The following is a 23,972-nucleotide window of genomic DNA, read 5'->3' on the forward strand; positions in this document are numbered from 1 at the left end:
ACTATTGATGGAGCAGTGAACTGGTCTAGCTATTCATGAAAGCAATCTGAAATTATGCCAAAAAGTTATTAAATTGCGAATATCCCATCTGACTCAGTTATACCACTATTGGGTCAATACCCCAAAGAGACCAAACAAAGAGAAAAAGGACTCATGTACAAAAATATTTACAGCAGCTTTTTATGTTGTAGGAAAGAACTAATGCAGAGTGAAGTGATACAAATCAGAAGGATAACTTATAAAATAACTGTAACACTGTAAAGACAACAACTTTGAAAGACTTGAGAACTCTATCAATGGGTACCCACAATTCTAGAAGACTCATGATGAAAACATGCTGCCCACCTCCTAACAAAGTGGCGAACAATTTCAGGGTGCAGAAGGAGATCTATATTTCATGGACTCAGCCAATGAAACAATTTTCCCTAACTATTCATATTTGTTCGAAGGGTTGTTTTTCTTTATTTTGCAGTGGAAGGGGGGAGATGGGTAAAGAAAAAAAAATAATGCTTGATAACTGAAATATAAGCTTTGGGAAATACTTATTTTGTTTGGAGAGTTTTAAAAGGGGAAAGAAAAGGTGTAAGAAATATAACAATGGAGAGAGATGGGGGTGAGACATGAGAAGAGTATAAAAACTTGGAGAAAGGAGTGGAGGGAGCAGGTATCTGATGAAGCTCACTCATATGACATGGATAAAGTAGGGCTGAATGTACACACACCATTTGGTGTAGAAATACATCAAACTCAACAGAGAAACAAGCAAAGATGGGGGTAGGGATAGAGGGTTAAGAGGGAAGATAATACCAAGAGGAGAACACCCACAGGGAAACAGACTTTTTGACAGTGAAGTATAGGGGGAAGGAAGGTGGATTAAAAGTATGGGAAAAAAGAACTACAATCTAAGAAGATACCCATCAATGACAGAACAAATTACAGTGTATGAATGTAATGGAACAATATTTCATCATAGGAAATGACAAAAAAGATAAACGCAGAAAATCTTAGGGGTAGTATAAAAAATGTAAAGTGAACAGAACCAGAACAATTCATACAAGGACAACAATACCATAAAAAACAAACAAACAAAAAAAAAACAACTTTGGTCATTGTATTGACTAGAGTTCTTGTCTTTCAATCAGTTTTCCAGTGTACATATACATGAAGAAGTGTTACCTACCTAATGACTCCTGAGGTAAGTGATTCAAAGTACAGGAGGAGGCATAGCTACCATGGTGATCATTTGCTTGACTATTCTTATTTGTAACAAGGATTTTTTCCCCCCTCAGTTTTTAATTGAGGAAAAAGGAGTTGAGCAGATAGGTTGTTAAAAATAATGTCCAAAAACACCCCACAAAACAATGTGGCGACTGAAACAATGTTTAAAATGCACAGGAAGGAACAGAAAAATGCTTAGAAGGAAGCACAAAAAGAACAGTTTTGAAAATAACCAAGTATTTCAGTTTTTTTAAAGCAGCATGGAGATTGTTTCATATACAATTCTCTTATGTTCTTCAAAGCATATAGAAATATTCCCTTTTTAATACTTAAGTTCAGAATAAAAATAAGAAATATAGATCAAAAGAAGAAAAAACAGTACCACCTCAGCTAAAAATGTTACCAAGGAAAGCGATAATAGTAGGATATATTTATATGATACATCTCTGACAGGAAAACTTAAAATTTGTACACAATGTAACAGAAGTGCTCATATCAAAATAATCACAATATGCTAGCCTCCTCAGGTCCATCAGTCCTAAAATGGATCAAAATTTGGGAAGGAAAAGGAACATGAACAGTATTTTTTGATGATCAAAAGTATTTGTTAAGTGTTCTCATAGATATGTTATTTTCATAGGACCCGTTCATTCATATCGACATGCCGACTAAAATGTCTTTCTTCCTACAAAGACTGACCTCTGAGCTTCCTCATTTGAAAATTAGGCAATACAAATTCCACTTTCCCCAACTATCTCAAAGATATGGTTGAGATCAAATGAGATAATACAGGTCAAAGTACTTAATTTTTTATTTAAAAGCCACATGAAGATGAAAACTGTTATGACCATTATCAAGAGTATAATTATTAAAGCAAAGTGGGAGTAAGTACACTGGTTCTGCGATAAGCCCGTGGGCATCTGAAAGCACCTGCTTGGCTCTCTGCCTAGTTCACCTAAGTGCTCACCTAAGCTCACTGTTTAAAAACGTAAAAACCAAAACTACGTTAACCTAACGAAAACAGAAAAGGTGTTCTCTGCCTTCTCCAGTCCACCAAAACCTCTGCCCCGAGCTCGTGCACATACCTTTGATATACCTCTTTGGGATTTTCTTGCTGGCAGCCTCTGATGCAATCTCAATGTCATCAGGATCGCCCCCTTCGTCCTCAATAGCCTATTAAGATATCAGTTTCAGGGGAGCTTGTTAGGTGCATGACGTCATGTGCTTTACTGGTCATAAACTTTCGCTGCAATAAACGCTCAGTTCCCTCACTCTCGTTAGGCTACTCCGGCCGGGCAACAAGCCCAGAAGTCAGGCTCGAGTGAACTTCACTATCACATGGCGACATGGCTCGTACGGCTGGAAGCGCAGCCTTAGGCTTCTGAAGGGGCCCGGACCCAAGCCCAGGCCGGCCATTTCTACGCGCTGCGAGGATTTACCCATTTTGGGAAAGTTTCGCAGACACCAACAGGTTGCTGGAACTTTGTACCGGGGGAGAGGAGGGTGCGGAGCGGGGCCAAAGGTCACAGGGTCGCGGCTCGGGGCAGAATAACCAGAGGACGGCCCGCGGCCGGAGCCAGGACGGGAAGGACTTCCTCTCTCGGCCTCTGCCCCCCGCCGGACACCCCCTTCCCAGGAGCTCGGGGCCGCTCCAGCGCGCCCGTTCCCAAGGTTTTTTCCGGCGGGGTGGGGTGAGCAAGTGGACCAGGGCTGGAGCGGAGGGGAGCGGGCCGCGGAGCAAGGGGTGCCCCGAGCCGAGCCACAGGCGCGCACCTCCCCTTAGCCCAGACTCAAATACGCGTGCGCGGCGACAAGCTAACGCGCTGGTCTCCCTCGCTCCTCCACCCGCCCCCTCCACACCGAGTGCCGGGGCCCCGGATGTGCCCCGGTCCCTCACCTTCTTGAGTCGGTCCATCAGGACGCTCTTGTTGCCGCCGGTATCCAGGTTCCGCTTCCTCAGCTCGGCCCGGAGGTCGATCACTCGCAGATCACTTAGCCGCCGGGTCCCGGTCTCCGAAGAGGCGGAGCCGAGACCCGCCGGGCCAGATCCCGAATCGCCCGCCCCTGACAGAGCCTCTGCCATCCTGGGTGCCCTGTCTTCGCTGCCCACCTCACACACAGCAGTGGCTGCGGCAGTTCCGAACACAAAATGGCGCCGTTTGCGAGAAAAACGCACTAGCCTGCCTCCTTTCCGGTTACGCATGCGCGCCAACCGACTTGGCTTTTTTCCACCACCCCCTCCTCGGAGGGAGTTTGCCCATGCGTGCTGTAGGATCCCACGCAGTCACCCCCGTGATCCACAGTCGTATCCAGGGCTCCTCCCACTCTAACTGGTGCTGCGCATGTGCTCTATTAGTTGAGGGCGGGAGTTTGCTTGGGTTTTGAGCGCCTGCGCATCTAGACAGTGAAGCTCCTTACTTCCCTCCTTCCTGGTGACGGAGGGATTTGGCGCATGCGCCTGGAGGAGGGGGCAGCCTCCCGAAAAAAAAGACCACCTTCTCGGCGCGCGCGCAGTGACGCCACGGGTGGGGGAGGCTGGTGCCGCTCCCTCGCAGGCGGCGCCATTTTGTGTTCCTAGCTGTGGCAGTCGCCCGAATCGTGCGAGTTGGGCAGCGGAGGTAGGACCCTTCGGGATGGCGGAGATTTTGTCAGGCGCAGGCGATTCCAGTTCTGTCACTGCAGGGCTCAGCTCCGCCTCCTCAGAGACCGGGACCCGGCGGTTAAGCGATCTGCGGGTGATTGACCTCCGGGCCGAGCTGAAGAAGCGGAACCTGGATAGCGGCGGCAACAAGAGCGTCTTGATGGACCGACTCAAGAAGGTGGAGCCTTCTGGGGCCTAGTCGTGTGTGAGGGTCGGGAGAACGGATGGGGGAGGGGGGCTGGGGGAGGGGGGGTTGAGAGAGTGGCCGGGTCGCCATAGCCGCGGGCCTCGCCGCGCAGGCGCGCGGGGGGCTGGGCGGGCCCTCGAGCTCCCCCGCCGTCGCGCCCTCCTGGCTGTCCCCGCCCCCGGCCGCAGAGCTCCGCGCGCCCCGCCCCGCACGTCCCGAGGCTGGGCTCCCTGGGTGGATTTCTGGGGGCCGGTGGAACTTGGATGTGGGGGGGATGGGAGGGAGGAGGAGTCACGTCTCGATATCGACTTCCTTGGGTTCCCCAGGAAGGAGAGACGACCTGCGGCTTGTTGGGGTTTTTATCACCGATCTGGGGCGGGATGGCTTGGAGGCAGCTCTAGGGTGCCCAGCTTGGGTTAGTCAGGTTATTATTAAGCCGAGTGCTGTGGGAAGATGGGGGGCGGGGAGAAACGACGAAGTCGGGCTCCTGGAGGAGGGGGGGCTTGAAGAAGGCAGGGGTCATCCCAGGACTTGGGGACAGGGTGAGCAGAGATCCTTGATGGAGGAGAACGTTGGAGGCGATCTAGACGGCCAGGGCCTGCTCGGATTTGGTCTTGGCCTTCCTCCATCCTAGCAATGCATATACTTGGTAGATGACACTTAATAAAATGTTTGTTGAACTGAATCTCATTTTACAGGTGAGGAAATTGAGACCCAGAGAGGTAAAGTAGCTTCCTAAGGTCACACAGCTAGTAAGTAGACCTACAGTATCAACTCTAGTCTTACCTTAGTGCCAAATTGTATACTGCGCTGCCTTGCCTCCAGAGGCTTGAGAGCCCGGATTTTTGTGTACTGTGGACAAAGTGATCCAGTATGGCTGGAGCAGAGAGCTCATAGGAAGGAGTAACTCCGTGAGAGGAAGGAGTGGAGCCAGACACCTTTTATGGTTTCAAGAGCTTTTTTCATACATTGTCTCCTGTCTGTCTTTCAGCCATTCAATGAAAAATCATTTCTGAACCCTTACCATTCCATTGATTAATATAAGCATTAAATGCCACCTAGGTGCCAGATACTGATAGGCACGGGGAATTCAAAAACAAAATAGTCTTTGCGTTCTAGAAGCTTAAATTCTATTGGTGACAGTGAGATACAACATGTACGGAGATAATAGATGACACAAAGTGTTCTGTGCACTGAATAGCCAGTAGGGCTCGCTGGACTTTGAGATTGAGATAATTTCCTCATCTCTGTTTAAGTGGTTTAATAAAAGGGAGACACTGACTTTGCCTTCTATATGTAACAGTTTATGGTGAGAGACAAGTAGTGGGGTGGAACCATCCCAGGAAGGTGAGACAATGTTGTCCTCATTTGAAAAATAAAGAAGCAGAAACTGAAGTCATCCAGTTTACTCTAGGATGAAGGAGGCATCTAAGGTGGGAGATGAAGTAGATAGATAAAAGTTATGTGACAGCTCATTTCAGAAGTTCAAGAAATATTATGCTCTTTACACAAATTAGACCATATCTTACAAACAAAACATCTAGTTAATTTTTTGTGACTTCTTTTTCCTCTTCAAGGTCTTTTATGTAACCTTATTTCACATGAAAAAAATGGGTACAATGCTCCAGCTTTTAAGGTGGGGATGAATTTCCCCACATCTTGTCTCAGGTGCTATCCAGTCAGTCCACCATTCAATTCTTCTTTATGTTGATTTATGTTTTGTTTTTTAAAGTTGGGCCTATTCGGCTGATCCACTTGCTTGCTTCTCAGGAGGAGATATGGATGCTTCAGACTGTTTTCAGTGTAAACCTAGCACTGAGAAAAGTTGATGTTTTCAGTTCATTTCAGTTTGTACTTAAGCATGAGCTAGGCACTGGAGACGCAAAGTCAAATAATGATAGCTTGACACTCATTTAGCACTTTAAAATTTGTAAAGTGCCTTAAATACATCCTCTCCTTTGAGCCTCAAGGAGGTAAATACTGTTGGCATTATTATTCACATTTTACTGATTAAAAAACTTTATCTGGGAGAAATTAAGTCATGTTGGTAAATGTCAGAGATGAGATTTAAACCTCGATGACTCCTGGCTCTTGATTTCAACACTTCTCACTGTGGTATACTTCATCTTCAAAACAAGTCTTTGCCCTCAAGGTTATGCAGTCAACTTTCACTTAGTTTCTAGATTATGATGCACTTAACCCTTTTCCCAAATTCAGTACTACAGGCAGTAAGCTAGTTTTTCCTTCTGTTTAAGTTTTGAATGACTTGAAACTAGCCAATTACAAATTACTATGGTTCCATGATAAATAATATAGTTATCTGCAATTTTACCCATAAAAGAAAAGAAAATAATGAAATGGGATTTCACTGTCATTAAAATTTAGGTGACAAAATCAGATCTCTGCCATAGATTGAACATTTCCCTTATTTTCTACATCACACAATATGAGAGTTGGAAGAGGCCACATCTTTCCCAAGCCCTAAATGAAAGAATTATGTATTATAATATATCTTACAACATGGTTTACCTGGCTCTGGTAGAAGACTTCAGAGAAAGACAGTGGCTTTTGGTTTGTCTCTGTCAACAAGTGGGAACAAGACCTCAAGAGTCAGACCCAAATCTGAATCCAGCCTCTTGACATTTCCTGAGCCTGTCATTCAAGTGCTCAGTGCCTTAGGCAACTCTCTCCTTTGAAAAGAAGATGCTGACTGCAATTGGTAGGGAAAGTTTGTTCATCTGGGAATTCCCTGCACCACAGATTATGGCTCTAATCCCTAACCTTTGTAAGAATTTTGTTGGAAAAATTTGGATTGATGTTCATTCCCTCTCCCTCTTTGTAGGTTCAGCTGTCCAGAAAAAGCTTTTTATGCCAAAAGATTCCTGTCTAGGAGACAGCACACCACAAAAATAAAAGCTTGGAAGTTTAAAGGGCAATTCAGCTCCTCTAAACAAAAGGGGATCACTTCCTTTCTAATACAGAATAGGGACCAGATGCAATTTGAGTACATAATAAATTGAATTTTAATAGCACTTCATTGCATTTCTCATAGATTTAGAGCTACAAGGAATTTTAGGTGACCTGTAGTCCAGTTTCCCTATTTTACAAATGAAAAAAACTTGTTTTGAAATGATTTTATACAGAAATGTTGACAAGCTAGTGGAATTATTTTGATTGGACACTATTCCTTTTTAAGATAAGTAATCAGGAACTACATTTAAAATTTACATGCTATCATTTTTCACAACGTGTGTTCTGTATTTTTAATAGGCAATTGAAGATGAAGGGGGTAATCCTGATGAAATTGAAATTACATCTGAAGGAAGCAAGAAAACAACTCCAAAGAGACCTAGCAAAGGTATTAATAATGAGTCATAAAATAAACTTAATCTGACCTTAAAAACCAAGTTCAGAATGTGCTTTGCTTCTCCCTTTTTCTTCCAGTGTGTTTTACTTTTGAGTAAGAATCTAGCTTCTCTATTCAGTAGATTGATATAGTGCTAGAGTGAGACATTTTAGTTTTGCCACCTTCCCTGTAAAGCATTTGGTTCCTATGGTATCACAGGTACCCAAAGGAGTATTAAAAATAAACATGTTAAGAATGATTCCCTGTTGCATTCATTTTCTTCACTAGGACTGCCAGTGAGCCCCAGTGCCCTTAGGAATTTATATCCCCCTCTTATATAACTTTTAGATTTAATTGGCTCCTTCATGTTGCTTTAACTTAAAAAATTATTTCCCTGGTAGATAGTTTAAGTAAGATGTTCAGTAGCAGTGAATTGACTCTACATAAGGACATAGATCTGTTTGAACTACAGCTCTTTCAAGAATGAGCCAACTAAATTCATTCATTTAACAAACATTTATTAAGTACCTGGGGGTAGGGGTGTTAGAAAGAAGATGAGATCCCTCCCTTGCCAGTACCTACAATCTCTTCAGGAAGGTAAGTTAAATAATCAACTGAATCTCTTTCTCAAATTTTCCTAGTGTACTCTGGATCTACTTTATCCCCATCATTGTATTCTGTTATGTACATGTTGCTTCCCCCTTAGCAAAACTAAGAACTAATTTTTTAATCTTGTTATCTAGCCCTCCTAGAAAACTACTGAATGTATAGTGTCCATTTTTGTTTTATACAAGGAGGGTACTTCTGGTGAATGAAGCATCTTAATTTTTCTGTTTAAATCAAGAGCATAAACCATTATAATAAAATTCTGACCATTGAATAAAGAAACCAGTCTAAAAGAGCCAAATATTGATTTGAATTCATGGGGAACCTGTTTTAATGAATAAATCAGGATGATTTCTAATTAGCAAGCCATTGCTTTTGTGTGCAAAGTTGTGTTTAGGGTGCTGCTGATTTAGATGTTCCCCTAAAATCTTTGTAAGCTAATTGTATAGCAAACCTTTATAAAATGACTGCTGCACCTTTCCATCTTAGTCTTTTGGAATAATCATGAATTACATACTAAATGAAACACAATTTAGTGAAGTTCTGCTGTCATTTAAAGTAAAGGGTAAGTTTAGCAGTTTACATTAAATCAGTGCCTTGTATTGAATGTCTAATATAATGAAATGTAAGCCAGAGGTGTGTGGAATAGTCATCAACATTGAGAAGTTCATTCACTTTATGTATATATAACAGGTAGGCACAGGAGGAGGAGAGAAGGGAAAAGTATTTCAGATAAGGAATTAATAACCCGACTGTGGAGTGTGGACAGTACTGTAATATGAAGGGCCTTAGCTTAAGCTACAGTACAATTATATTCACTTTCTAATCTTAATTTTCTATTGCTTTGAAATATATAAAACCAAATTTTAAATTTTTTTTTAACTCTGAAGATAAGATGCACACATATGACTTAAACTTACAAAGCATTTTTTTGACAGTGAAACTCAGTTGAAATCACAAAAGCCACTAGTCATTTTCACTGCTTGATGATTACTGACCTGGTTACCATAGGGCAAGTCATTTAATCTCTCAGTGCTTTAGGCATCCCTTTAATTCTGTTGAGTTGCAACCAACATACATACTGACTTGTATGTGTAAAGGAAGTTTCCTCACCTCAAGTCCCTATACTAATGAAATCAGAGGTCCATTCCCTGTTTTATCTGATTGAGTGAATTCTGTTGCTTTGAAATGAAATAAAGGAAGATGTTTAAGGTGTTTTGTTATTTGTAAATGTTTGTGAGACGGACAAAGAAACGGAGATGTATAAATATCAGCTAGAATATGGACTCAAGTGAAATAATTATGTATTTGCTGGCTTTTCTATTGTTGATATTTATTTGTACTAAAGTGATAAAACTTTCAGATAGCCCTTCATAAAAATATTGAAAGTTCACTTGTATGTGAATTTCGTTATATTACACTGCATACGCTTACATGTGTTCCAGAATCCTATTTGTAAAGCTTCAAATTAGAAGCTTTCTTTCTCTTTAGGAGCAATGTAATAGAGGTTGGTTACATTTTTTAGTGTAGCCTAAATTATGTAACCCACAATGTAACTGGATTCCAGTACTCAGTACTAGTATATCAGTAGTTCTATTTCAAGTATGTTAAGGGTTTAAATAGACTTGTGGGCTAGCCTGCTGACCTATACTCAATTTTATAAACTTTGTAATGGAAAAGTATTTTTTGTCAGTGCATGGGGGGAATAATTGGCATTGGGAAAACATGTCTTTCCCCTTAATTCTTACAGTTTCCCACCAAAAAAAAGGAAAAGCTTTTTTTTTTTTTTTTTTTTTGGACACATCTCAACATTACCACCACCTTATCCCATGTGATAAGTACCAGTTTTAATTCAGGGAGTTCTGTGATTGTTTTATTTGAATGTTAAAGCTTTAAAAGCAATATTTTGCTTTTGGATTAACTGGGGTATATAAGAGTGAGGATTATTTGTTCTGGTAAGTTTTTATTATAGTTTTTCACATTGCAAACTTATTTCAGCAGGACGAAAAACAGAAGAAGAGGGTACTGAAGATAATGGACTGGAGGAAAACTCTGGAGATGAACAGGTATATAGATTCTGGTTGAAGGTGCAAATTAGTAGTTAAGCATTTTAATACAAATACCTATCACATGCTTTTCCCCCCCCTTCCCCCCATTCTTCTTCTTACAGGAAGATGTTGAAACAAGTTTGGATAATTTTCGAGATATTGACATGATGGATATCAGTGTCTTAGATGAAGCCGAAATAGATAATGGGAGTGCTGTAGATTGCGGAGAGGACTACAGTGCTGATAATATTCTTGACTCCCTATCTGATAGTAAAGAAAATGCTGATGCAGAAATGAAGGAATTTCCAGATCAGCTTACAGAACATGCTGTAGGTAACTTGGAAACATCTCAAAAATGTACCAAAATGGTTCTGTGGCTGCGTTATTTTGGTAATCCTAAAAACTACCATCATTGGTGGAATGCATCTCTTAAATGTGTGGAATCCAATTGTTTTTAATAACCAATGAAATAGGACGTTAGTACAATAAGTGCAAAACACCCCAAAAGGTGGTCTTGTTTTGTTCAAAAGTAAGATCTTTTAGCTAAATACCTCTCTGATTGTGTGCTATTCTTTTGTATAAAACATTAGATTTTAAAATAACACCATTTTTACATTTTGCATATTGGGCCAAAGGAAGGCCTGCATACCACCATAAGGCTTGAATAAAAGAAGAGTTCAAGATTGTGTTTTTCTCGTATAGCTCCATGGCAGGGGGCCATAATTCTGTATGTTTTAAGCTTTACTCAATCAAAGCCTGTTTCATTTTGAAAACGGATAAAATGAGGGATAATGTTGGGAAAGTATATCTTGTCTATTGGCTATTCTGTTTGCATATTAGTCTGATGGTACTTGAGGTAGAATTATAAAATTTTAAAGATGGAAGTGATCTTGAGATATGATCTGGTCCTGCCTGATCATTTCCAACTGAGGAGACTGATACCCAGAGAATTTGAATTGTTTGCTCAGTCTCATAAGGCAGTGAGAGAATAGGAATGAAGACTCAGGATTTTCTTTACTATACCACTGCCACATAAAAGTGAGTCACACTCTATTTATATTTTCACACAGTATAGAGAGCAGTCAAAAAAAGAGCAATGTAGGAGTGGAAGTCAAACATCTTTATATGTTAGTGTATAAAGGTGTGAATCCGAAAGCAAGTTATACATTACAATGAGCATTATACCCTTTAGAATTCACTTTTTGAGGTTTCTTTCAATGATGCTGCCATTGCCCAAATGGAGCTGCTCTTCCTGAAATGTCTTCAGAGTCTGTCATATGCTTTGGAATAGCCTTCATTTTGTCCAGTCTTTGTACTTGGGTATTGGATTTGATTTTAGGAAAAGATCCAAAGTTATTCACTTGGTGTATAAGGTAAGTGATCAAGGTGAATTTGTATTCTTTTGGGGTCTGAATGAAATAGGAATGTGAAATAATAACACTGATTTTCTTACATGGCTCAGATTTGTTTAAATGTTTTGAGGAACACTAGGATTATCAGAATAATAGTACTGCCTTCCAAACTGTCTTTGGCAAAGGTGGCACTTGTTTGATTGTAGATATTCAATGTTATATGAGATCTTATTTTTATATATTTTGGATTAAGAACTTTGAGTGGTTCTTTGAACGAGAAGTTTTATTATTCCTGTGAATGGTAAAACATCCTTTGCTTATCTTGCAGGTAGCAGACAAGGAGAGTATAAACAATTTAGATACTTCATCATCTGACTTCACTGTGGTGCAGGTAAAATCCTAACATGTCCACTTTAACAGTTACTGTGCAGTGAGTTCAATTTGTATTGTGCAAAATATTTTCACATGCAACATTTACTAAGCACCTGCCATGTACTCTTAGGGAATAAAAATATACAACAAACATCTCTACCTTCAGGAGATGAAATTCTTCTTGTGAAGACCATATATGTCCAAATGATTCTGTGGCTACATTATTTTTGTAATCCTAAAAACTACCAAGGACCTGAAATTGTACTTGGGAAGTTAAAAAACTATCAGGAAAAGTCTTAGGTGGGAAATAGCACCTGAACTAAGCCTTGAAGAAAATGAAACTGTGTAAAAGAAGCTTTAGGTGACGAACATGGAAGTTGCAGGCATGTGGGACCTGGGACCAAGGGGTCATCCTTGGAAGAAAGGGAGGCCAGTGACAGATACTGTCAGCCCAATTAGGTTAATGAGCTGGAACAACAATTGTTTCAAATGGAATAAGATTATGAAATAAAGGTTTCTGGGTTAAAAATGTCATGCTGTCTATCTAAAAACTTAAGCTTCTTGAAATCAGAACGTTAAGACATTTTATGATACCAGCTATGCAACAAGCATTCTTTTTTGCTTCTCCACATCAACACTGCTATCTTCCCTTCATATAATGGGTAGAAAAGGGTTGGGGCAGCTAGGTAGTACAGTGGATAGAGCATCAGTGCAGGAGTCAGAAGGACCTGAGTTCAAATCTTACCTGACACTTGACACTCACTAACTGTGTGACCTTGGGCAAGTCACTTAACCCCAGTTGCCTCATTCTGGGTCATCTCCAGTCATCCTGATGAATATCTGGTCACTGGATTCAGATGGCTCTGGAGGAGAAGTGAAGCTAGTAACCTGCACAGCCCTCCCTCACTCAAAACAAAGTCAAGTGCAAGTCATGTCATTATTTCTCTTTTGGCATGGTCTTCTTCAGCAACGAAGGATGAACACACAGAAAAGGGTTATTCTCTAACTTATTGGTATTTAGCTGAAGGCTATATTGACCCACCTGTAACTGATAGAAGAATGTTTCCTCTGAGACTTACTTTATTTCTTTGGTATATTTTTATTATTGAGGGGTGCTGAGTGGGTATTTTTAACTGGCCAGGAGGAATGTTTATTTTTTCTTTAAATAGGATCATCTTTGTCAAGATGAGATTAAGGTGATAGACTGAGACCCAGAGATAGGGGGCACAGAATTATAATCTAGGCAAAGTGTTGACAGAGCTGCAAAAGAGAAACTCTTAAGGGCACTAGTATTCCTTTTGAAAAGGCACAGGTGCATCCTGTGCAAAAATGAATGAATTCAATGAATGGAAAACATTTATTAAATATTTAACTTGTGATGGAGATACAAAGCGAAAAGTAAAGACAGTTCTTGTGCTCAGGGGGCTCACATTCTAATAGAATCAGCACATAAGAAGTCTCAGGATACAGCAAAAATGTAGGTAGTGATATGTTTTACCTCTCTTGATGCTAGTTTTGTCAGTGGTTATTGTCAGGAATGGCAAAGATGGGGAGCCCATTTTCCACAGTGGTTGTTTCCATGAATAATGGAGGCCTATGCTAGAAAGACAATCACTGGTCTGGTGAGAGGTGCTTCTATTATTGTTCAAAGATGTACAAGAAACTATTTTGCTCACCAGTCATTCAGGTTGTGTGAAAAATTAAATGAAAAGAAATGATTCCAGATATTTCTACTTTGCACACATAGCCTAGTTTTCTTCTGTGAATTATTTGATTGTACTTTTTGAGTTTTCTTTATTTATGGCTAGTAGCCTACATAAATTTAAGTTATGGGAGTAAATTTATCTTGGGTTAAATCTTGTTTTTGACTATCCAATTCAACAAGCATTTATTAAGCAGTTACGTGCAAAACACTTTTTAGTGAGTTGTTTTTATGGAAACACTATAAGTACAGTCAGCTCTTAACAGACCTCATTTTATATTTCTGTTCCCAAGTTGACCAAAGTAACCGCACCTAAAAAAGTGATGAAACAGTTGCTGCTTCTTTGTTTAAGTTTAAACATCATAGAAGTTGCACTCTGTTCTTAATTTGAAGTTTGGGGGGCAAAGGAGAAGCTGAGCAGGGGGTTTCAATTGACTTTTACAGGGTATTTTCAGTATTTTAAATTATGTAGGTTTTATTATCATTGTAATAGCTAATCAAATGTGATTTTAAAACATCTTCCAGAACCCCAAACAAGATTCAGGGGTTGGTTTGCAGTTTGACTAGATGGCTTCCCAGGTTCTTATGATGCTGCCTTTTATTTTAATTATTATAATGTACAATGGACAAATGTAATGTTAGGTTATTTATTTGTGCTCATACCTGCATTACAATTTCTCTGTGCCAATCTTATTTCAAGTGTATTAACAGCATCTACTGCATAATTACTGTTTACGGACCTGACGGACTTCTTTTACCCTGATGTTGCATAGTACCTGTGTCTGTTTCATCAAGATAATACTTTGAAATCCAAACATGTACCCACTTTTTTCCCCCTCTTGAGGCATGTTTAACTAAGTTGCACCTTTACTTAGTCTGGCATTTTTTATCACTCTGAAAGAGGAGTTTCACAGGAATCATAAGATTCATTTAGAAATAGAAGGGAATTTAAACATCATCTAGTCTAGCCATCTCATTTTCTAGATGAGGCTGAGGTCCAGAGAAGTAAAATGAATTGCCCATAATTATGCAGATAGAAACAGAACTAGAATTCAAACTCAGATCTTTTGATTTCAAATTCAGTCCTCTTTCTACAACATCATAAAGCAGGAAAGCCTAAGAGATTCCTATCTCACCTTTGGGTCTTCATAGTAGGACTTTGTTATTTTGTTGGACATGAATTCCCAGATCACCAGACATGCCAGTTCTCAAATGTAAGTACAAAATCATATTCTTAAGGCATGTAGAAATGCTTTTCAAATACTCTGCATATTGGATCATCTGCATTTCTGATCCACTTTCATCTGAATTATCAGAAATTGACCACAGTTTCAGAAATGTGCTATATTTTTGGTGCCTGAAAAGCCAGTGACTGAAAGAAAGAATAGCTTATGTGTGCAATTCCTGTTTCAAGTTTATTAATACTTACTATTAATGAAGGCCCACATCCCCTGCTTATTAATAGTACTCCAAAATTTGGGAAAACAAGGTGAAGAGAGATTGCTTGCTTTGAAAGTTTCTTTCCCCAGGTGAACAGTTTACCTTACCTGGACTTGGATCTTTAAAAAACACTTCATAATTTGCATTTTTCAAAATTGTAGTTTTTCTGCTCTTGTTCAGTATTTTTAAAAACTATTGTAGGTTTCATTCGTTTGGCAATGTCTTTTTTTCTCTTTTTTGTGTTACAGGAGATTGAAGATCCATCCTTGGAGCCAGGTACTGTTAAATCAGAAACCAGAAGTGAGGGTTTGAAATCATCTCAATTTTCCACCTACTACATTTTAAATGTTTAATTATTATTATCAATATTATTATTTCCTAGTAATTGCCTTACTATGGTATTCATTGTTCTGATGGTGGACAATCCCAATCATACCAGGATCATAGAGATTGGAAACCCAGTCATATCACCAGATCTGTGAAAGTGGAGTATTTATCATTTTATGTTACAATGTCTGGGAGATGGATTATCCCATTCACTTTAACAAATATTAATTAGATGAATATAAAGAGTTTGCCTTACTCTTAAAAGGTTTTGCACACCAAAACAGATCTTGTGATATTGTGCACTATCTTTATTTGATAGTTTTGATTAAAGCAGTTCAGGCAGTTTTAAAGCTGTTGTGGGGAACTAAATTTAAAATACTAAGAAGTAACTGGATTCCAGAAGAGGAAAGATTTTCTTCATGAAATGTCAAAACAAATACTGTTCACTTTCTGGACTGCAAATAATACTCCTGCACCGTTGGAAGAGTTTCTGGTTTTCATATTGGACTGTTCTGTTAAAAGAAATTCAAAAGAAATTTCGAAATTGAGCTGTCAGTGAATGATGGTACATTCAGTTATACACGTTGGACTTGGAAGCTAAATTTTGAAGAGCCGTATATAAACAGCAACATAATGAAGACTGTCAAGAATCAGCCAGAAGGTTTTTAGGGGTTAATCTCTGGGATCCTTTTCACTTCCCTCTAGGTTGACACTTTCTTAATATACTAGATTGTTGGAATGCAGGTAGTTTTAAACAGTATAAGTTTGTGTACATCAGGGTTTTCCAATCTCTGTGTAGCTAGCAGTTCTCTTCGTGTTAGTGTGGCAGCCGTGCCAGTTCCGCATTTGTGATTGCTTTATTTCCCTGGTAATTAAACCTTGTGCCATTCTATTCCTGTTAAATCCATAGAAAATGAGAAAATACTCGACATTTTGGGGGAAACTTGTAAGTCTGACCCACTAAAAGAAGAAGGTTCCGACCTGGAGCAGCCATTTTCACAGGATGCAAGTAACGTGGGGCCAAACAAAAAGCTTGCAGAGGAAGAGGACAATTTTGGCACTGCTCATCCAGAGGAGGATGCATTAGATTTGGACAACGAGTCAACACAAGCAATTGCCAGGAAGGCAGAAAAGCACTTAGATATAGTGAAAAGGGAGAAAAGCGAGCAGAAAGTAGATGAAGAGAAAATGGACTCTGACACTGTAGTGGTAGAGAACCTAAATGATCAGAGTAGCAGAGCATCAGAAAATGCAGAAGCTTCTAGCGAGGAAGCCCAAGAAACGCCAGAGAAAGCCTCAAGCCCTGAAACCAAAGATAGCAAAGAAGACGTTAAGAAAAGTGAAGATGAAGCTAATAATGAAGATTCATCTGCTACTAAAGAGTCCTCAACCAATGAGGGCGGTGATCAGAAAATGAGGTTTGTTTTTTCTCAGTTCTAGACCAGATGCTATCTTTTTTTCATTGGTCATTTAATGACACACATAAGCTGTTTTCTTCAATTGGCCAGCCAGACTGATGAAATTGTAACTTATTTATAGAAAATCTGATTGGTTTCTTTGTGTGTTTTAAAACATTTTATTATTTTTTTCCTTTCTCAACCTACTATGGTTGTTTTCTATAATCTTTCCTAGTTAGCTTTAATCCAACAATTAATTAATTCCTAAGAGTCTGACATCTTAGTTCTTGGGTCAGATTTCCAATGCAAGTTTGCCAGGTATCTTTCTTTTATTTCAAAACTAAATTTCTGGTAGGTATGCAACTTTAGCATATATAATATACATTTTTAGTTAGTTTTCTGTATGTTTTTTTCCATGCTTATAGAACATTAACTTTTGTCTCTAGCTCTATTGAAGAGGACTTGGATACCAAAAGAGTCTCCAAAGATGAAAAAGGTATGGTGTCAGATTATGGGATGTAGCAGTCCCTTAATGTTATTAATTTCAGTGGTTATAGATTTACTTGTACCCAATAATAAATCAGTTCATTTTTACATGAATTTGTAATGTTTTCATTGGGGAAGAAAATTTCCTATTTGATATTGTCATTTATTTTCTAGAATACTTCAGGTGAGAAAATTCTCTTCCAAAGGGTTTAAATGACTTAGAAGGGAGTTTGTAGAATTATACAAATTTAGGCCTAAGAGACTTGAGGGGTGATGTGGCTTAATTCCTTCATTTGATAGATTAGGGAATCAAAGCACCATAAAGTTAAATGTTTCCCCAAGGAAACAGAAAGTTACAAGAACCTGGATTTGCACCCAAGTCTTATTGTTTTAGAATCTCAAAATGATCATCTTGCCATTTTTTTAGACCTCCATTACAGGGCAATCCACCTCCCACAGGGGTGACCCATTCAACTAGAAAATTAGAAATATTTCTCTTTATATCAAGCCTAAATTTAATTGGACCTTTTACTTAGGCCCTGCGGGGTCAAGGCATACTTTACCTCAGGGTTAAAATAACTACTCTTAGTTGGCAGGAGTCTTTTGAGCCTTGTTTCAGATTTTATACATTTTCAGGCCATTCCCCAGCTTGAAGAGCTGTGGTGTGTAAAGGAATTGTGATAGTACACTTTGAAAAGCCAATTGTGCTACACATTGGAAAAAAAAAAACCTAGCATCAAATCTGGATTATCTGGTATTTGGAGTATCCACACCTATTCTATATTAGTGTCACTGATTGAAAAGTAATTTTGTTGGCTGTAGTAGCTGGTTAATAGGTTTATTTGAGTGAAACAGCTTCAAGATAAAGGAATACACTAAAGCAAAGGAAGAGGTAATGACTTCCTAGAGAATTTTTATATTAATGTTCCTTCTCACTGACTTGAAGAAAATGGGTTTTAGTGATAATTGAGAATGCATTTTCCTTATCCCTTACATCTCCCTTAAAAGTCTCTAATCATGTGTTAATGCCATCTAGATGTTGTACTTATGTCCTTGTGTACACATGTGTTTGAGTGGACTTATAGTTCCCCAAACACTAATTATTGGCTGAAACTTTCTTTCATACCAGGTCATGCTACTAGCAGTTGTGGTAGAAACTTTTGGGTTAGTGGACTTTCTTCTACTACCAGAGCTATAGATTTGAAGAATCTTTTCAGCAAATATGGAAAGGTAAGAATTAAGGGCTCTGTAGGGTTGTGTGGAGTATAGGAAATTGTACCAATTTTTGTTAAACATCCCAAAATTTATACATTGAAATGAGTGTTGTTAGTCTTTTCATGATAGAGGGTCTGTTGTGTCTATGTTTTTATATCAGTGGTGGCAAATTTTCATCCTTAGAGCACTTGTATATTTGATTAAACGTCCTTTGGAGCTAAATCCAAAATGGGTAGGTGATCAAGCTGGGTAAAAACATATTTTTGGCCATAGTAATGTTTGCCTGGAATAACGTCATTGGAATTTGTATATAGAAAGCCTCACAGGATTTTTCAAAGACAGTCCTTGTGTTCTCATTGGTCTTACTTAGTCAGATTCCTATTTCTTCCATGTAAGAATGTTCATCTAATATGTAAGTGGTTTCAAAGCCAAATTGAGGAAAGTTTCCTCTGTCCTTTTCAGTATTCTTTCTGACTCTGTGTCATCCTTCTGTCATTCAGGAAATCAAGTCTTTGTTTTTATATCCCTTCCTCTTTAAAAACAGGTGATTATTAGTTTAAAAAAAAAAACAAAACTCGGAACCCCAGTTCTGCTAATTTTGACAGAGGAGAGAGGAATTTGGATCTTTGTGGGAAATTGTAAAAAAAGAAAAAACCCAAAACACTTTGAACTCTAGTTTATGCTAATGACTAAATAGTAGATTCTGTCAGGGAAATTTCACCAGTACCAGTAGCCTATAAAAAATGAACAATAAAATGAGAAAGGGAGGTGGGGACTGAAATATTGGCTTCAGTGTGTAAATATTTTTGTGAATTTTACTTCTGTTTTGTAGTGCAATGAAAATTAATCATTCAAAATATATTAAACTCATGTTATTTCATTGCAACAGTAAACTGCGTATATCTATTTAGAATCATACATTGATGCTTATATGTGATTGTCTATTCTTTGTAACATAATTTGCTTACAATTTCAAAAAAGCATTTGTGGCACCATTCACTTGGACTCCCAATCCAATATTCTTTTCTATTATACCACACCAACTCTGGTTTTGGAAGAGATTGATCCTCTTCCTCAATAATAACCATTAATGATGATTAGTAGTAAAATCCCCACTAAAATTCCACTCCTGATACCTCAGCATGGTGTGGAGGTGGGTTCTCAAAATTGACATCTGTAGAATGCACATTTTGTGGATTCTGCCAAGATTGAAAGGTTTCATATTATAGACCTAGACACACTTAAGAATCTCTTGCCTGATGGTCAGACTCCCATCAAAGTTCATTGCTTAGAAATTTGTCCACTTAGTGACTGGGTTTTATGTTTGTTCTAACAACTGTTGAGACTGTCTCCTAGGGTCAAGAGGGGTTTTAGTCCTGATTTACTAGAGGGAACTTAAATTAATAAAATTATGAATCTTTAAGAATATTGCAATAGAGTAGAAAATGTAAATGCCACCTGTATAAATAACAGCAGCAGTAAAGTATATGTTGTCTGTGCCCTCACTGGCCACAGCACTAATCCTCTTTGGTTTAATAGTAGTTTTAGTCTAGTCTCTTTTCTGTCTTCTGCTGGAAACATAATAAGAGTTGATTGTTAAGTAATTATTCCAGGGAAGAGTGAAAAATCATAGAATTGGTTGTCTATTTAGCTGTTGACATGAGTGTTGGATCTTTCAGTCTTTAATATAGTCCTCTTGCTGGTATTATCTTTTTCTTTCCTTCTAAGTAATAATTTGTAGCTGACATGATACATACAGTGATGTCTAGTGTGTATTTCATTTCTAAAGGTTGTTGGTGCCAAGGTGGTCACTAACGCTCGAAGTCCTGGGGCTCGATGTTATGGTTTTGTCACAATGTCCACATCTGAGGAAGCAACAAAATGTATTAATCATCTTCACAAGACAGAGCTTCATGGGAAAATGATCTCAGTAGAAAAAGTAAGTTTTAAATCTCCCTTTGTGGTGGTGTGACCATTAGTTCATGTAACCCTGTTTTGCTTCTGTGCTTTGAATTTTTAATTTATACGATTTCAGACAAAAAATGAACCTGCTGGGAAGAAAACTTCAGACAAAAGAGAAAGTGATGGGAAGAGAGAGAAATCAACTAACAGTGACAGGTATTTGTCTTAACTTTTAACAACTAAAAGTATAATTGATTTACTCTATCCTTTTGGTGTACCTTCCCAGTTCCCTACTAATGTAATTCTGTAATCCAAAACAATTCACAAACATAGAAGAGACTTACAAAATACAGCTACTGGAGATATAATAGAGAAGTCATAGTGAAGAGAGATGGCATTTGAATTAGGTCTTAATGGATAGGTAAATAACAATAATTACTCATATTTTATAGACTACCTTAAATTTATAAAGCATTTTGCCCACTTTTTTTTTCCATTTGATACGTATTTTACAAATGAGGAAACTGAATTAGAGAGGCAAAATAATCTGCCTGAGCAGTAACTCAATAAGCAGTAATTGCCTACCATGTGTCAGGTGTTGGCTAGGTACTGGGGAAACAAAAATGAAATAGTTCCTGTCTTCAAGGAACTTACTTTTTTTCAGGGGGAGGCTGTACATGTAAACATTTACAAAATAAACATAAGGTAATTGTGACGTAAGGGTGGGGGTTGTAGTTGGAAGGATAGAAGATGACAACTGAGCTGAGCTTTGAAAGAAAAGAAATGGAGATTTCTTTTAAGCAGGATGGAATAGAGAGTGCATCCCAAGCATTAGGTACAGTCGAGTCTCTAGGAGATGGAATTTAGAATATCATGTCAGAAACAATGAAAAGATCAGTTTGGTTGAAATCCAGAGTCTGTGAAGGGAAATAACAAGACTAAATTGAAGCCAGGTGGAAGGGCTTTAAATCCATAGAGAAAGGGAAATCTTAAAGCAGGGAGACTTGAGTGGTAGACTAATTATCCATAGAGGTGATAAATACCTGAACTAAGGTGGTGCCCATGTGAGTGGAGAGAAGAGAACAGATGCTAGAGTTATAGAGGTAGAATGGATTGGTCTTGGCAGCTAGATAAGCTACATGGGTGAGGGAGAGTAGGGATTTAGGGATGACTCCAAGGTTGTAAACCTGGGTGACTCAACAGGGAAATCTAGAAGAGGAGTAGCTTTGGAGGAGAAGAGAGTGAGATGTTGAATTTAAGGTGCCTAAAGGACATTCACTTAAAATGTCCACTATTAGGAGATATAGATTTGGAGCTCAGCAGAGAGACTTAGTCTGGATACATAGATCGGGAAATCAACTCTGTAGAGGTCATTGACTCCATAGGCATTGATGAAGTCAGACAATCTTAGGGTACATCCATAGTTAAAGGATATGCTATAAATTATCCAACAGCATTAGATTTCAAGTCACTCCTGATTCCAAGTCCACTCTGGATATCCTGTATTCTCCCATTACACCACACTACCTCTCAAGAAGGTGAATGTGAGGGCATTCTAGGCATACAGAGTATTATAAGCACAGCAGAGAGAAAGTGCTGGAAATGTTCATTCAGCAGACATGTCCCATTGGACTGAGAGTATAGAGTGCAGAGTAGTGATACAAGATCACACTGAAAAGTAGGGGGTGATATTGGATAGATGAGGTACTTTGAGTGCCTAAGATTACATTTTATTCATTAGACAGTGAGAAACCATTGAAGATTTTTGAGCAGTGACTTATCCATACAGATGCATAAGGAAGATTCATCTGGGAATGACATCCAGGCTTTCTTGGAAGGGGAGGGAGTAGAACCATGAAAGTTAGGGTTAGGGTATGTATTAGAATTTTCCCTGATTTATATTAGAGTGTTATACTAAGGTGGTTGTTGTGAAAGTAGAGAAGGATATGGTAGATAACAGGTGTTGGCAGAAAAAGAATAAACTAGATTTGGTTACTGATTAGAAAGGGCAGATACAGTAGAAGGAAGAGCAAAGTTTCAAACATGGAAGATTGGGTGCCTAGCAAATTGTTGGTCAGTACTTACTGATTGATTGGGGGAAAACAAATAATAAGTTTAATTTTGGACAAAATGAGTTTGAAGTGCCCCTGGGACATCTCCCAAGTTACTTAAAATGGCATGTTGCTCCTTGAGTGAGGAGAAAAGAAAAAAATTATGCAGCAATTATCAGTTTTATACAAGATATTGGAACATCCAAATTATGGTTTGTTACTTAATCTAACAGATAATTGTCTGTTGGGGGGTTTGTGATATTATTCCTAGATCTACCAACATAAAAAGAGATGATAAAATGGACAAAAAAGATGACACTAGAAAAGAAGATGGAAGTGATGAGAAGGATAAAGATGAACAGAAACCTGGGTCTGATCGAGCTAGAGCTACTAAGTCAGGTACATTAATAATGGAATTATTCTTTTCATATCACAGTGGTTGTCTTTGGCCAGTTGCTTACACATATACTTTGAGATATATATTTACCTCTTCAGAGTTATGCTCCTTATCTTGGATGTCTAATTGTATTTTATCTAGGAAGTCGAGGTACAGAGAGGACAGTAGTAATGGACAAATCCAAAGGAGAACCTGTTATCAGTGTAAAAACCAGTGGAGGGAAAGAGGGAGTAAGTATATTTTAATCAACATCTTATACCTTTTATGTACATTTGGGTAAATTTATAATATGAAAATACCTTTTAGTTTTTTATAAGAATTAGACATACTGAAATTTTATCCCATTGAGCCCCTTTAGGAAAAAAACTGTAACTCCAATTAATTGTGGATCTGTCATTACATTTTTAAAAACTCAGGTGGCAGCATACTTAGTTTTCATGGCATTTACATTTATTTTAAGTGTATATTTTGGAAAGCTCAGTAAAATTGAAATTTTATCTATTGAACTCTAATTTGATGGAATCTTGCGTTAGGCCTGAAAGTTGAAATTTCATTTTCTTCTTGCTGTGCTTTACACACAAAACTCCTTGAAGGTGGGAAACACACACCTTGTGCTTTCTCCTCTTCCATAGTGCTGATCACATAATAAAGATTTAGTTTGTTGATTCATAGAATCATATATAGATATACAGTTAATTGGGACTTAAAGTGTCATCTTGTAGCTGCATATGAAGTCATGACCCACAGTTTAAGAAACACTAAAGAAGTCCCAAGTGGACAAAATTTAAGAAGCCTTGATCTAACCCAACTTGTACCCACATTATGAACCATTTCAATCTCTAAAAATGACCATTCATTCTGTGCTTTGATTATTGAGGAATGTGAAAACTGACCCAAGGAGGCAGCCCATTTTCTTGATGTTGAATATAAATCCATATAACTTGTATGTACCTACTCAAATGTGGTACCCATAACTGAGCACAATAATTCAGATATGACAGGTAAAGCATAGTACATACATGAAGATCATCACCGCCTTAAATCTGAACGTTTTGCTGTTACTGATGGAGTCTAAAGTGATGAGTTTTTTTTTTATTTTTATATCACACTAAGCATCTTATTGTATCTCCAAGCTTTTCTATTTTTTAACATAAAAACTGCCTTCTAGCCATATTTCTCCTCTTTGTTCATGAATGTTCACATTTATCCAAATTAAATTTCATCTTAATAACTTCTATGAACATCTCCAGTCCCTAGATCTTTTTAGATCCCATTTCTGTCATCC

General features: G+C 38.5%; 2 protein-coding genes across 11 annotated transcripts in view; one reads left to right on the forward strand and one right to left on the reverse strand.

Moving 5' to 3' along the window:
- SAFB2 (scaffold attachment factor B2) overlaps positions 1-3,665 on the reverse strand; it is an 85,032-nt gene extending 81,367 nt beyond the window's left edge. For 3 of the 6 annotated variants that reach the window (XM_072601897.1, XM_072601898.1, XM_072601899.1), the window contains exons 1-2: positions 3,116-3,509; positions 2,304-2,391 (exon numbers count right to left, since the gene is read on the reverse strand). In XM_072601897.1, coding sequence (XP_072457998.1) covers positions 2,304-2,391; positions 3,116-3,421 — 394 coding nt within the window. In that variant the 5' untranslated portion in view covers positions 3,422-3,509. Of the gene's footprint in view, positions 1-2,303; positions 2,392-3,115 lie in introns of all 6 variants that reach the window. The other 3 variants (XM_072601900.1, XM_072601903.1, XM_072601901.1) reach the window with 2 other exon arrangements.
- Positions 3,591-23,972, forward strand: part of LOC140499914 (scaffold attachment factor B1-like) — a 40,104-nt gene continuing 19,722 nt past the window's right edge. For 2 of the 5 annotated variants that reach the window (XM_072601904.1, XM_072601906.1), the window contains exons 1-13: positions 3,591-4,037; positions 7,317-7,404; positions 9,997-10,064; positions 10,169-10,375; positions 11,727-11,789; positions 15,161-15,188; positions 16,150-16,657; positions 17,083-17,132; positions 18,252-18,352; positions 20,127-20,276; positions 20,373-20,455; positions 22,562-22,689; positions 22,829-22,917. In XM_072601904.1, coding sequence (XP_072458005.1) covers positions 3,852-4,037; positions 7,317-7,404; positions 9,997-10,064; positions 10,169-10,375; positions 11,727-11,789; positions 15,161-15,188; positions 16,150-16,657; positions 17,083-17,132; positions 18,252-18,352; positions 20,127-20,276; positions 20,373-20,455; positions 22,562-22,689; positions 22,829-22,917 — 1,749 coding nt within the window. In that variant the 5' untranslated portion in view covers positions 3,591-3,851. The remainder of the gene's footprint in view (positions 4,038-7,316; positions 7,405-9,996; positions 10,065-10,168; positions 10,376-11,726; positions 11,790-15,160; positions 15,189-16,149; positions 16,658-17,082; positions 17,133-18,251; positions 18,353-20,126; positions 20,277-20,372; positions 20,456-22,561; positions 22,690-22,828; positions 22,918-23,972) is intronic. The other 3 variants (XM_072601905.1, XM_072601907.1, XM_072601908.1) reach the window with 3 other exon arrangements.

Source organism: Notamacropus eugenii, chromosome 4, assembly GCF_028372415.1.
Source record: "Notamacropus eugenii isolate mMacEug1 chromosome 4, mMacEug1.pri_v2, whole genome shotgun sequence".
In the NCBI taxonomy this organism is placed as follows: Eukaryota; Metazoa; Chordata; class Mammalia; order Diprotodontia; family Macropodidae; genus Notamacropus; species Notamacropus eugenii.